Here is a 14,456-nt window from a genome sequence, read left to right as displayed (position 1 = left end):
GCTGTCCTGGAGTGGGCTGGGGGTGGCTACAACCTGGAGTCTCATGAGGACGTGGTTGTGTCTGAAGTGGGGATAGAGGGAGATCACTGAAGATGCAGTGGAGCCTCCCATGCTGAATATGTATCTGCTCCTGCTTCCCTGCTGCCGCCCCCATCTCCAGAGTATTCAGGTGTCTCTGCAGCTACAAGGCCCAGAGAGCACAAGGTCTGAGTGCTCCGAGAACATGCAGGGCCCCTGTTGGTGTATGGCCAGTGGCATGCTGGGGCAGCACAGGGACAACCCATGGGAACCCAGCACATGGAGGGGACTGATGACTGTCCTGGTTGGCTCTTGCTGTTTTCAGTTGACCCGTCTCCTCCCTTCCATGGACATGAGCCTTCAGTGCTTCTACTCTCACCAGGTGACTGTGGTCTTTGCACAGTGATGTCCCTGTTTTGCAGTGCAGAGGCATTGCCTTAGCCGATAACGCATGCTCCAGGCTGGTTCCTGTCTCTGGCTGGGTTTCGTGATGCGAGCAACCAGAAGTTATTCCTGGCATCTCCGCAGCTGATGCCTGTATGCAGGAGGATGCCGGAGGGAATGACTTCATTACAAAGGAGTCTTGCACCTCTGGATGGTTATGCAGGACCTTCCTGGAGGGAGAGCTTGAGCTAATGTCAAATCCTTTGTTGCAGGGAGCCGGTAAAACAGAACTCAGCCTGTGCATGCAGGAGGTGGGGAGAGATTTTGTTAGCTGTAAACATGGGGTTGAGTGCTGAGATCTGCCTATACCCTGCTGTCCAGACCGCCGACACCCTATGGGTTTGTGTTCTGGGGCTAGCGGAAGCACCAGGCAATAGGCCGGCTGGTCTCTCTTGCTTGTTGGTGTAACTGCTGGCAGGAAACGGGCAGAAACCCACCCAGTCAGCTTTATGAGTAGCCGGAGTATGACTGGCTGTTGGAAGGGCTGACGTGCTCCCCAGCTGTAGGAGTGGGAGGGTTTGTGTGATGTGGAAGACAGCAGCCCCCTAGGAAATGAACAGAAGCCTCCAGCAGGCTTTGCACAGGGCATTTGCTCAGCTGTCAATTGCTAACTTTTTCCACTACTGATTCCTGCCGGCTTCTGGTGGTGGCTGTCTGCACAAAGGCGGGAGGGAAGGGTTCTCCAGCTCCAGAGCTCCGTTACTCTGGCATGTTCGTGGCGTTCCCGACTATTCTATCCCTCTGCCACCCCTCGCATCACTTCCTGTTGGGCCCCTTCAGTCGTACTGAAGAGAAAGCCGGGGCCTGGGGGCAGCAAGAGAAATCTTGTGGAGAAGGAGGTGTTAGGAAATCATTGTCTGCTAGCAGCTCTCTCCTTTCAGCAGGGTTTTCTCTCCCAGTCTAAAACCAGAACACTGAAACATCAGCAGCCTTCCTCAGCTCTCCAGCCATCATCTTCCTATAAACAGCCTGCAATCTTACCCTTGGCTTCTCTCCGACCTCTTTCAGCAGTGAAGACCCCTGCTGCAGCACAGCTGACTAGTGTCAAGAAGGCCCAGGCCCTTCCAGCATCTCTTCCAAAAGCACCAGGGGCAGCAGACAGCAGTGAGGAATCCAGTGAGGAATCGGACTCGGAGGAGGATCAGGTACACCCGCAGGTAACTAGCAAACAGACCGCGCAGCTGTCAGGCGATGGGGAGGAAGCTTTGCTGAGCTGGCCTCTTTGAGAGCTGGAGTTTCGAGGAATGGTGACTAGCGAAACTCTCTCTGTCTGGAGTGCTTGCTCTTCGGGAAAGCCAGGCTCTGGAGAGCATCCGTCAGGGCTGGTGATCCCAACCAGCCGGCACAGGGACCTTTCCAACCAATGGGGGCTCGCTAGGGTTCGGAGGTTAGAAGCAGTGGAGGGACTGGCTGCCTTGTGACAGCAATAATAATACAGGCTGATTCCTGCCCACATCTGGGCCTCTTTTATTCTGCAGGAGCTGCATAATCAGCTGGATCCCCCCCATACCTCCCAGTGGAGAATTTCCCCAGCCCCAGGAGGGGTTCCCAAGCCCTGTAGCACCAGCATAACCCCCTGTCTCTTCTCTCCTCTGGCCTGGCAGGGATGTACTGACCAGAATGCTCTGTACTCCAGCTGTTCAGTACTGCAGGGTGGCCCATATGCCACTGGAGAAGCTGCCATAAATAAGAGAAAAGCCACTGAGGCTGCTAACTTCCAGTAGGCCAATGCATGGTCCTCCGCTCCAGGCAGCACCTCCTGACCTGCACAATGCTCCAGATGTGTCCCACAGCCTTTCAGCTCCAGCTCAGCTCCCGGGTGCTTGAAATCATTGCTGCTGCCTGCTGGCCGGCTAGGTGCTCCCAGTCCCGTTCCCAGAAGTGTCCGTGCCACGCGAAGCACCGGCCTCGTTGGCACTGTTGGGAGTTGAGGCTAGAAAGGGATTGCCCCTGTGCTGTGGATGGCTAGAAAGCTGTGTGCTCCCCAGTGGGCACAATGGCTCGTTTAGTAAGAGAGTTGATATTTTAGAGGTATGTAAAAGCAGTCACTGTGACTTTGAGCTCTCAAATCACAGCCGAAAATGTTTAAAGGCACCTTGGATCCACAGCCCCCTGGATGGCATCTTGCACCAGATGTCATATCCGAGAAACATGAGAGATCCCACGGAGCCCGGCACGTCGAAGCTTGGTTGTCTGCCGGGTGGGGGAAGCCACAGGCATAGACTGGCTTGTAACTGACCCCAGGAGACAGATCGCTTCCCCTGCCCTCCTCTCTTTGTGTTCACTTGCTTTTCCCAATGGTCTACCTCCCTGGAGCATGGTGCTCCTTCCAGGGCTGTTCTGTCATCCCCCGTTGGCCACTGCCCTCCCATGTGGGGAGGTGATAGGCCTGGGCTGTGATGAAATGCTCCGGTTTCTTGTTAACCGTCGTCATAAACCACGTGGGGTGTATGAAAAGAGTGGGAGAGCACATTTCCAGGGGGCGGATGTCCTGTTCTCTATCTCGGTGTGTCCCCATCAGCTGGGATCTGAGCACAGAGGCTTACTTGGCTATGCATTTTCCTCTTGCAGAATGGGGTCTGGCTTCCAGGTTCCTTACCTCTGTTGCTGTATTTCTTTAAAAGTCGCCACCCTGTCTTGACTTTCTTCCTTTCTTGTCTGGCCTAGCAACCGGCCCAGGTGAAACCAAAACCTTCCCCAGCCGCAAAGCCTCTGGGCTCAACAGCCAGCACGGCCAGGCCCGTGCTGCCCACTGGGAAAGCTGCCAGCAGAGTGGCCAGCAGCCCTGCGAAGGCAGCTGCTTCCGCAGTTGGCCAAGCGTCCGAGAGCTCGAGCTCAAGTTCCTCGGAGAGCGAGGAGGAAGAGAAGCCTGCAAGACAGGTAAGAGAGAAGTGCAGGGTGGCATGCGGCGCTGCAGGGAGATCTAGCAGCTGCTGGAGCCTGTAGGCCGGGACTGGCAGAGTGTCCTCCAGAGGCTGGTTGGGGTTTGCAGCGCGATTTTAACAGCCACTTTAAGCACAGTTACCATAATGCAGGGGGGGAAAAAGAAAATCCCTGTTGCCTTGCCTGAGGAGGCTGCAGGTCTCACCCTCAGACTGGCTCCTTTGTGGTAAGAGCGCCGTGCTGAAAACTTCCTTTTCAGCTGTCAGCCATTCCCCGCAGGCCTGTCTTGCTGGCTGCCTCCCAGATAATGGCTCCGGGCTCGCGTCAGTGCTGTCTCGTAGCTTCCCCTGCACCTCTTTACACTAAAGATCTGGAGTGGCCAGACCAGCTCTATCCCTCTCCGTCTGTCTCTGATTTGCGCTGCTCCTGCCCCTGCCACAGACTGGGGAGTAGCGGGCACAAGCTGTGTTCCTAAGGGCATTCTCCTCCCTCTGAGACTGAGGACTCTGCAGTTTGGTCGCACCTTCGATTTGAGGATCCTAACTCCTTTTACAAACTGCCGCGGGTATCGTAGCTTCCTCAGCACCCCTGGTGAGGCAGGTGGCATTTCCCTCAGTGTGCCCATGGGGAGACTGAGTCACCGAGGTGAAGTGACTTGCCCCCGGGCTGTGTGAGAGAGACACTCCCTCCCCCTCTCAAGATCATCTAGGCCCTCACCATGAGAGCTCCCTGCCTTCGGGGTACGCTGGCTGCTCTGGAAAGCTCAGGGAAGGTCTGAATCCCCCACCCCCAGTTTGTCTAAAATGTTCCTTGTTTCCTTCTCCCTCCCCTCAGCCTCGTCCTCCTTCCTGCTTGAAGCACGGGGCTGTCTCAGGTAAAGCCGCTGCCCCCGCAGGGGAGGGCGCGCAAGCAAATGCCCCTGTGTTGCTGAGCCCTTCTGCCAAGGGCAAAGGTCCCGTCGCGGCCGCGGGAAAAGCAGGACTTCGCGCTGCAGGCAGAGCCACCCAGAGCCAGGCTGTGCTCCCAGCACCCGGCAAAGGGCAGGAGAGCCTGGACAGCAGCAGTTCCTCCGACAGCGAGGAGGAGGACACAGCCAAGCAGTCCCTGAGGCCTGGTAAGAGACGCTGCTTTGGGGGACTTCCAGTAGTGGTTGGGGGCTGCCGGCCCGGCGAGCAGCGCGGAGAACAAGGGTTCGCTGTGCACTGGGCCCGGCTTAGCTGGTGGGATGGGTCTCGCTGACACACGAGGCTGTGAGTGACCAGCAGCAGGCTCCTTGTGGAGGAGCAGCCGCTCTGGAGTGCGTGTTTCTGGGGACCCCCACAACTGCCTATATCGGGGAGGGGTGCCCAGAGAGAGATCTGGGGCGCTCCCCGTTCAGGTGCGTGCTGTGCTGTACCAGCAGGAGGACTTCACTGGGCACTTTGCTTCTCCAGCAGGGGCACCCCAGAAGCAGGGAGCGACGAAGGAGGCCGACAGCACCTCCTCGGAGTCCAACGAGGAAGAACAGCAGCTTTCGCAGGTGAGAGGTCCTGTACCCTGCAGGCCGGGGCTGTCACCTTTCTCCTCTGCTCTGTAAGATGGAGCAGACGCCGGGCCAGATTCAGCATTGGGGTAACCGGCTGCTGCTGCCCTCGAGTCCTAGAGTTGCACCCTCTCAGCCTGCTGGGCAGGGCTGTTGAAGGGTGCTGGGCTTCAGATGCCTCCCAGCCCCGGGGCAGAGAGGGGAGAAGGCTTTGAACTCGGGTGTTTGGAACACTCCTGCAAGCTGACGGACAAATCGCAGCGCTGCTGCTGCTCTGCCTTGGCCTGGTGCTGTGCTGACGTGGCCGTCGAATCAAAAGGCACATGGGGGAACCTGGTGCCCTGCAGCACTGAAATAGCCAAACATGGGAAACTAGCCAGACTCATAGCAGCAACTTTTATTTGTAACTAAACCCATGTCTAAGCCAGTAAACCCCCTTTCTTAGTAATCTCTAGGGAGCGCAGTACATCTGTAATGTATCAGCTTTGCATGCAAGCGTAGGAATGCACCGATAGTCAAAAACCTCCCCTAGGCTGGGTCAAACAGGGAGAGAACAAAGGAGCAAATATGCAGTGGATTACGACAAATGTCATAAACTCGTCAAGCAGCCATATAAATAACCTCCCTGTTTGGGTTTCATTCTGTGTGCTGCCCCAGCTGTGCCACTCCCCGCCGCCTGGCTGCCCGGCACTGGGGTACCCCCAGCACGCTGCTGTACCCACCTCCATGGCCCGGTGTGTGGTACAGCAGAGGGGCTAATAATGGAGCAGAGGGGCAGAGCCAAAGGTTCTGTGGGCTCCCTACAAACCCCTGGTCGCCCTGTGTCTTGTGTTGGTAGGAGCACTTGGCTTCTGTCTCTCCACTTCCCCGAAGGGCGCCTGAGGGGAGCCTGCCACCCTGGAGGGCCGCTCACGGGGCAGCTGGGAGTGGCAGTTAAAATGCCCTGGGTGGAGGCAAGAGGGTGCAGCCCTGGTGACTGTGTGTCTCACTCAGCGTGTGTGTGCTCTTCAGTCCCTTCTAACAGGTTATCTAGGTCTTTCTAAAGCTCCAGCAGTACCCCAAGTGCAAACACCTGCTTCCCTGACCTCACCCAGACCAGGGCGTAGAAAAGCAGCAGCTGCTGCCAGCACCCTCGCCAAACCCGGGAAAGCAGCCCTGCCTGACGTCTCGGAGAGTGACAGCAGTGACTCCGATACGGATGCTGAGAAGACGTCAGCCAAACAGAAGGCAGGTTAGTCCTAGGCCAGGGATCTCAAACTCAAAGCACCGCGAGGGCCGCGTGAGGACTAGTACATTGGCCCGAGAGCTGCATCACTGACACCTTTTCATCAATCCTGGAGGGGGCCATTTAGGGATCTGGGGCAAAAATCTGTCTGGGGATTGGTCCTGCTTTGAGCAGGGGGGTGGACTAGACATCTCCTCCTGAGGTCCCTTCCAACCCTGAGATTCTGTGATTCTATATAAAGGTACAAAAGCCCCCACTCCACGCCTTCCATGAGGCCCTGCCCTCTCCCTACCCCCATTCCAACCCCTTCCCCAAATTCCTGCCCCTGTCCCGCCTCCTCCCCTGAGCACGTGGCTCCCTGCTCCTCTCCCTCCCAACTGGAAAGCGCCAAGCGCCACCAAACAGCTGTTGGGTGGCGGGAAGCACCTGGAGGTAGGCAGAGGAGCAGGGATGTGGCATGCTGAGGGGGAGGGGGGCAGCAGGGGAGGGGAGCTTGGCGGCCGCAGGAAATAACCCTGCAGGCCACATGTTCCTAGGCTGTGATCTAGCTCACAGAGCTGAGCAGCTTTAGAACTGGTTCCAAAACATGCACTATATCAGGGCTCCTTAGACCATGGAGTAATCTCCCAAGGGAAGTGGTGCAAACCCCATCAGCCGGGACTTTTAGATGAGCTTGGAGAATATATGCTGGGGGGACAAATCCGCATTGGCGGGGGCTGGAGTACATGACCTATAATAGGGCTTCTCCATCTTGGAAATCTGAGTCCAGGTGAAGAGTGTGAATCACAAGACCACACTGTCCTTTACTGTGACAGTCTGTCGCTGCCCCCTGCTGGACACCTCACGAAACATTGCAAGCTGTTCCAGGCTTCTGCATCCTTTCGGGAAGGGGCGGTTGGATGCTTGAGAAGCATACAACTGCTCAGTTATACGGCTTGTAAGGTGTTGCCATGTGCATGGCTATTCTGAATCCCGAAATTTAGCTAACATTTCTAGTGATAGTTGCCAAACTTATTTCTGAAGTCAAAGACCAGCTAGCAATGAGAGCTCTCGAACCTGATAACTTGGGAGGTGTTTCTGTCTTCAGATATGTGCGGCACTTCTCCTGGGAACCATTTTTGATTGGAAAAATGTCAACGCTTGATAAAGGCTGATTTAAGAATCACTTTTATCAAATGCTACCAACAAAATACCGGCCTGCTACATCTTCCGTGGAGCTGGAACAGCTATTTGGATGGATGATTGAAACAGGATGTATGAACATCCAGTATCCTGTCTTCTGGCAGTGGCCAATGCCAGGTGCCCCAGAGGATGATGACCTGTTCTGATCATTCTAAGTGATCCATTCCCTGCCCATCCTGGCTAATAGCCATTGATGGACCTATCTTCCATGAACTTATCTAGTTGTTGTTTTGTTTTGTTTTTTAACCTGGTTTTAGTCTTGGCTTTCAACACCCTCTGGCAAAGAGTTCCACAGACTGACTGTGCATTGTGTGAAAAAATACTTCATTTTCTTTGTTTTAAACCTGCTGCCTATTAATTTCATTTGGTGACCCCTAGTTCATGTGTTATGAGAAGGAGTAAATAACACTCCCTTATCTACTTTCTCCAGACCAGTCATGATTTTATAGACCTCAACCATATTCCTCCTTAGTCATCTCTCTTCCAAGCTGAAAAGCCCCAGTCTTATTAATCTCTCCTCATAGGGCAGCCATTCCATGCCCCTAATCATTTTTGTATGGTCAAAAATCTTTCTCCCCACCGCCATTCAGTGGTTGTAAGTGAACAGTAGAAACCCAAGACTGAAAGATCTGTTGGGTTTCATCCATATCCTCCCTACAGAGCTGTGTTGTGGCCTGTGATGTTCAGGAGGTCAGACTAGGTGTCTGCAAGGGACCACTGATCTAGAATCTACTCTCACAGTGCTCTCAAAATGGAGGGACGTAACGGCATTGTCTTGATACAATCATAGTGCGAGCTGCCCACGTACAGTTGTGTCTACACCTGCAGATCCAGCCAGTGCTCTTAGTCTGGACCAGCAGAGACTTCAAATTCCCAAATTGTTTGGTTTTGGTTTGGGAGGTTTTTAGGGCGCACGTTGGGGACCAGAATGCCCTGTTCTGTTCATTCCCTCTGAAGCAGCTGGTCCGACCCGGGTCAGCCAGTCTTACGTTCTTATGAGCCCTTTGGACTCTTAATTTGTAGCCCAAGCCTGGCTTTTGTACTCTGAGTTAATGCACTTCCCGCACCCCCAGTCATAGAGCCCTGTAACAATACACCATTATGTTTCTGGGGAGAGTAGTGACTATTTATTTCTCTATGACACGAGTACCTGCACATTACACTGTCTGGGGGCGGGGACTGGAGGCGTCTCCCTGGAGCTGGTTGGGTTGTAACCAAATCTCTTCCCTAAATCATCTTATTTCAATTGTGTCTACAGAGAGCAAGTCGTCCTCTTCTGGGGAGGTAGCGGTCACCGCAAAAGTGGCCTCTAGCCAAGAGACTGCGGCAGGGAAAGCGGGCAAAGGAGGCGCCAGTCTCAAAGCCTCGCGGGCAAAGAAAGCCCTGGCGGTGACTCAGAATGCTGGTGGCCCTAAGGGCTCTCTGGGGACGCCGTCGCCGTATGCTCTGCTGTCCATCGCTCAGTCGGAGAGGGAGAGCTCGGCGAGCGACAGCGAAGACGGGGTGACCACTGCTGCCAAGGCTCCGGGCGGGCCAGCGCCAGGGGAGCTGGAGGGAGGGAAGAAGAAGCAGAAGGCGGCGAAGAAAACCCCCGCGGCATCAGCCAAGGCTCTGAAAGCAGCGAAAGCACCAAAGCTTGGGGACAAAGAGAACAAGAAGCAGAAATCCTCCGTGAAGAGGAAGCTGGCGGCAGGGGATGCCGGCCCCGCGGAGCCCAAGCCGAAGAAGCTGAAAAGTGGCCTCGAGACTCCCAAAAAGAAGAAAAGCAAAGGGGAGAGAGCAGCGGGCAGCAAGGAGAAGAAGAAGAAGAAAGCCAGTAAAAGTAAGGGCCCTGGTGCTGTCCCTCGCCCGGTTCGACTGTCACCGCTCCTCTCTAGACAGGCTAGTGCCTGCTGGTCTCTGCTGCCGGATCCCCTAAATGGCACCCTAGGGTCTGGTTCCTACGGGTTCGCTTGGGGCTCAGACGCTGCCCCCCAAAGCCAGTCCAGGGTTGAGCTGAACTAGTTAAGCAAGCGACTGAATGAATGTTAACCCGGGTCAGAGAGTGACTCTGCTGCGGGCAGTGAGGAGCTCTGCTCCTGACTGTGGCCGGCACAGCTGCCTGGCTTGCGTATCGGGCACGTGTCTGTCTGCAGAGCTGTCCTGCTGCCATTGCTAGTCCCTCGCAGCGATGCTTGGAGGGAGGAGTTTGTCTGTTTCCGTCCTGTCTCCAGAAATGTCCTTATGCCCCACCCATCGCTCTGCGCCCCCTCCCTTCCCTACTGTGCATAACGGCAGGACTGGGTCGGCAGGCTTAGCGCATGCTGGGAGACAAGGACAGGGCAAGCTGCCGCCAGTTACAAGCTTTACAGAGCTGTTCCAGGGGACGCCGGTGAAACCCTGCAGCACTTTGAGTGCCTGCTCAGCCCTAAAGGGCTGAAGCCAAGCTGGCTGGCAGTGCCAGCTCCCACACGGGAGGGTGGAGTTCCCAGCCAGGCAGGCTGGAGGTTGGGGTTGTGATCAGCGCCAGCTCCCTGAGTTTAAAACACTCTGGACGCGGCAGAAGCGCTTATGAGCTGGGTGTTGTCGGCGCTGCTCAGAAACGGCAGCCCCGTGACAAACCCTTTCGCTCTGTTGAAAGGCTCTGCATTGAGCTGTCATCTGCATAGCTCCTGCCTGCAGCGGCCCCTGCCTGGCTGCGTATTGTTACTGTACGTCCCAGCGTGGCAGTGAGCCACAGCGATCGCTGTAGATGACTCAATGCCATTAACGCTGCCCGGGGGGCGAGAGAGAGAGAATGGAGCTGGGCTGCTGTCTGTCACTTCCAATTAAAAGAGCAGTTCCTGCCCCTGCCCTGCGGGTATCCCCTGCTGGGGCTTTGCCTTCCGTGCCAGTGCACTGCAGATTCCCACGGCGGCTGGCGGAGCGCAGGCCTGCAGACTAGAGGTGCCAGCTCCCGGAGGGAGAGGCAGGAATAAAGGACAGAAAAGGGAGAGGAGGCTCAAACACTATCTGCTGGGGGTTTCTATCGTGCAAAATTCCAGCTTCTCATCTGGGAGAAGGGCCCGGCAGCACAGCGTGAGGTGGATGGACAGGCTGTCCCGGGTGGGCTTTTGTGGGCTGGTGAAGGGACACTCCAGCCCTGCAAAAATTAACAGGTTGCTCTTCTGTTTCTTAATTGTCTGTGTATTCGGTTCCAGTGACCTCCCAGCCTGCCCCCCAACACACACATGCCCCATCTCAGAGAACCCCCAACTGGCTTTGCAGTATCAGCTGCGGTGGAAATGTGCCTTGGACCATGTCACCACATAGTTGTGCCCAGTCCATGTGAGTGGGCTGAAATGTTAACCCAGGCCCTAGCTGCCGCTGCCCCCGTCTGTCTCCAGCCCGAGAGACGCCTGCATCATCTGCATGTGCCCAGTGCAGCGTGGGGTAGAACGGGGCATGTTCTCAAAGGCACGGCAGCTTGGGCGCTGGTGGGCCCTGAGCGGCAGGGGTGTGCATTCACTGCTATCCTGATGGAGCAATGCAGGGCAAGGCTGGGGCAGCTGCTAGCACAGGCACAGCCAAAGGCTCAGTGGGTGAGGCAGAGACGCACCCTCCGCGCCCCCCCCCCCGGCCTCTCAGTGGTGTCTGACACCCCCCCCAGGGCAGCCCTGATCCTGTCCCCTTTCACATGCACCCGGGTCCTTTTCTCTCTCCCAGAGAAGAAGACTGTGAAAGACAAGAAGAAGAAAAGCAAGAAGGCTGCAGCTGGAGCGGAGCCAAGCACGGACGGGTCTGCTTCCACCCACAAAAAAAAGAAAAAGAAGGTGGGTGGGTGTGTACATCCGCTTCTGCCCCCCCCAGAGCTGGGGGGGAGAGGGCTGGCTTCTGTCCTGTCCCTAGTGGGTAGGTACCCAGAGCACAAAACGATCAGCATCTGGGGCTCCCTTCTCCAGCATCTCAGTGACAGAGCTGCACCCTACAGTTGGCCCCTTCAAGGCGTGGCAGCGTCAGGGGTGTTGGAGAGGGATGGACTGACCTGGTCTTTGTTTCAGACTCCACACTCTGACCTGCATGGGGGCGGGTGGGTGCTGGAGGGAATGGGATTTTCCCTTGCTGTGCTAACGCTTAGTGTTGACAGCGCATTAGCGACCGACCCACTCACTCCTGCCTGAGTGCCCTGCTGTGCGTGGAGGGAGCGCTCCATGCCGCCCTGCTCCTGCAGATAGAGAGCTTTGCTCCAGGGGGCTCGCACCTCTCCCCAGCAAAGAGATCACGCTGGGGGAGTGCAGTGGGGAATCCCTGGCTGCACGTCCCAGCAGGCTCTGCAATCGCTTTGTGGAGAGAAATGAATCACTCAGCTAAAAAGTGTTGAAGGGGAGGCAGGAGAGAGGAGTAGCCATGGGAGCAGAGCTGCTGGACAACTGGAAAGCTGATCTAAGCCACCCAGTGAAACTCTCTGGGGGGAGGAAGTGTCAATTTCTATGGAGTTAGCAAGGCAGCCTCCAACTACTGTCATGGGCTGCAGAATTGGCTCTGCTGGGCCCAGTTCATATGGGGGTTTTACAGTTTGATTTCTTTCCTAGAAGAAGAAAGCTGCTGAGCTCGAGAGATCCTTGTGAGAAGGTACGTGAGCCATGGGGCGATGTGTCATTAGCTCTTTAAACTCCAAACCCTGAGCCCATTTCTGTATTCTTTGGTGGCACCCAACTCTGCCTGTTTTAAACCCTAGTCTTTAACAAGCGACCTCCATGCTGGCGTGGGTGTGGGGGTGTGAGAACACCTGTCTGTCTGGGAGAGCGGACCCAGGCCTGTGCATAGGAAGAAGTTGTGTGGAAAAAGCACCACGCAGGGCTCAGTCTTTCCCCCTTGAAGTCCTGCCCAAGCTTTCAGTAGTAGGAGAGTGAGATGGGACCTTTTTCTCCTGATGTACACGTACACGTTCGGTTTTCACGGGGTTCACCAGGAATGGGTCACCACAGAGCATGGCTCTGAGAACAACTGGATCCACAGAGTTAAGCAGTGGTGACAGGACAGCTCGCGAGATCTGTCTGTGCAGGACTCGCATCAGGGCCTCTGCTCCCAGCACGGGATCCGGAATTCCCCGAGCTCTGGCGGTTTTGGTCCCTAAGGGCCGCGGTAGAGCCAGGAAGTATAAGCAAGTCTTCCCCAGCTGGCTGGCTGTGCACCAGCCCCTGAGCCTAACTGCTGGCCCCAGAACCTTCCAGCCGGTTCCTAATTGTCACCAGAGATAGGCCGTGCAGGAACTGCACCTCTCTGGTCACTGCACTGCCAGCCTCAAGAGGCCAAAAATCACAGGGTGGGGGTGGGTTTATTTTTTTTAAACAATACAGTGTGTGTTTTCTGGGTCTCCTCTGTTTGTTGATCTCCCCCCACCCCCTGGGCCAGGTGCTAGAGTAGGGGAGAAGCACAGGGGTCTGCCTGTCCCCATTGCTCCCAGGAGAGGAGGGGGCGGAGTCACCCCAAGCTGCTGGGCAATTTAGCCTGTGCGTCCCGTCCCCCCCATGAGAATGTCTCCAGATTGAACAGCTCTGATTGGGTTATTCTGCCCCAGGAGGCAGGCACGTGGAACAGCCAGCAATCCAAGGGCTCAGATTTAGCAGGCTGGCGCTTCTCTCATCAGCCCTGGGCTAGCTCCAGTGCCAGCCAGAATGGCATCTCACCCGAGCATTGGCAGTGCTGTAGTAAGCTTTCTGGCTTCCTCACTGCACGTGCCGCTGGCACCCTCTCTCTGTGGTCAAAGACTGCGGCGTCGCTGGCGTTACTTGCCTAGGACTCTGCCCCCAGCTCTCCTCAAAGCTTGAGGGAAGTTTGAACTTGGACAATAGAAGTGAAGGTGCTACTGGTCATGGGGGAATTTGTCCATCTCTCTCATAGGTCAATAACTAACTTTCTCAGGGAGTCTTTACTTCCTGCTCAACTGGCGGGCTGGTTCCCAGGGTGGCACACGAATGCCAGTGCTGGGGGGCTGGAGGTGCAAGGCTCACACTCAAACCTCCTACTACCTCCTTGGGGAACCAAATGCATTCAGAGCTGGCGCTCCCCTTCTCTAGCACAGGGGCACCAAGACCTAGGAGCGAGAATCCAGCATCCAGAATTCCAAGCCAAGGACCGTTTTAGCTTTTGGATACAAGCCCAAGGGAAGCTCATTTCTCCTGACTGTTTGTAGAATTAATAAGCCTTTTAGAAAGAAACCGAGGCTGGGAGAGATGTAAGAGCAGGTCGCACTGCCCCTCTACGAAGGGGGGTCCTTGCTTAGGGGAGTTCGCTGGTCACCTTGTGGCCTGGTAATAGGCCTTTCCATCTCTGTGGGATGGACTTAGAGAAGAAATAACAAAATCTTTTCTTCCCCTATAGAGCACCTCCCTCGGACGGCCGACAACGAATGAATGACGAAGGGGTGGAAGAAAGCGGATTAAAACTCTTCTATTTTTTTTAAAGAAAAAGAAAATACTTTAAACTTCTAAATCTTAATTTATAACTTCTTTTAATTGTGACTTTTAGAGCCAAGCATTGTACTTTGCTGCCTCAGCCGCTGCCTGGCTGGGACTGGACGTAAGTGAATATTGCTCCGCCGGAAACCCGCAGCCATTGCGCTGTAACCAAACGAAAGGAGGCAATCGGAGCAGCCCCGTGGGCAGAGGGAATAAGAAGCCAGCACCTCCTGTGCGCCATTTCCCCTCTTAGAAGTGATATGCAGCAATCTCTCTCCAGAGCTATATTTTTTAAGAGAAACTTCTAATCTTTCTGTGATCGTGGTGTCTGTCTTTTTGCTACCTACTTAACAGCTTTTGGGTTCACTTTATAATATAACTTTAAAACCAGGTTCTCTTGGTATTACCTCCTAGGTCCCGTCAGAGGCTGTATTCAAGCAGTGGCACACACAAAGCACTGTTGGGTTTTGATGGAACACAGAAATAAAATTGATTTTGATTGGAAGAGTGTCCCTGACTGGGCTTCAGGAAGGGCAACCCTTTTAAAGGGAACAAGTGCATTTAAGCCCTTCCTGCCATAGAGCTGGATACGGCTGCTCGTTAAATAGGAGTTGAGGATTGCTTTACTGGACGTTTAAAGTAGGTGAGGCCCCAGTGGTCTGGCCTCTAAGGTGGGGGCAATAGAAAGTAGCTGCAGGTCAGATCCTTGGGTCTGGCTGAATGACTGTGAGACCTTGTCTTTGCTATAACAAAGTGGTGCTTT

General features: G+C 55.2%; 1 protein-coding gene across 1 annotated transcript in view; it reads left to right on the top strand.

Moving 5' to 3' along the window:
- TCOF1 (treacle ribosome biogenesis factor 1) overlaps positions 1-14,007 on the top strand; it is a 34,710-nt gene extending 20,703 nt beyond the window's left edge. Inside the window, 10 exon segments of the mRNA XM_039483333.1 lie at positions 1,471-1,619; positions 3,130-3,342; positions 4,180-4,459; positions 4,779-4,864; positions 5,879-6,098; positions 8,533-9,096; positions 10,959-11,065; positions 11,808-11,864; positions 13,617-13,646; positions 13,648-14,007. Coding sequence (XP_039339267.1) covers positions 1,471-1,619; positions 3,130-3,342; positions 4,180-4,459; positions 4,779-4,864; positions 5,879-6,098; positions 8,533-9,096; positions 10,959-11,065; positions 11,808-11,864; positions 13,617-13,646; positions 13,648-13,698 — 1,757 coding nt within the window. The 3' untranslated portion in view covers positions 13,699-14,007.
- The last annotated feature ends 449 nt before the right edge of the window (positions 14,008-14,456 follow it).

This window comes from Mauremys reevesii, linkage group 8, assembly GCF_016161935.1.
Source record: "Mauremys reevesii isolate NIE-2019 linkage group 8, ASM1616193v1, whole genome shotgun sequence".
NCBI classification, from domain to species: Eukaryota; Metazoa; Chordata; order Testudines; family Geoemydidae; genus Mauremys; species Mauremys reevesii.
This window is presented reverse-complemented; position numbering and strand designations above follow the sequence as displayed.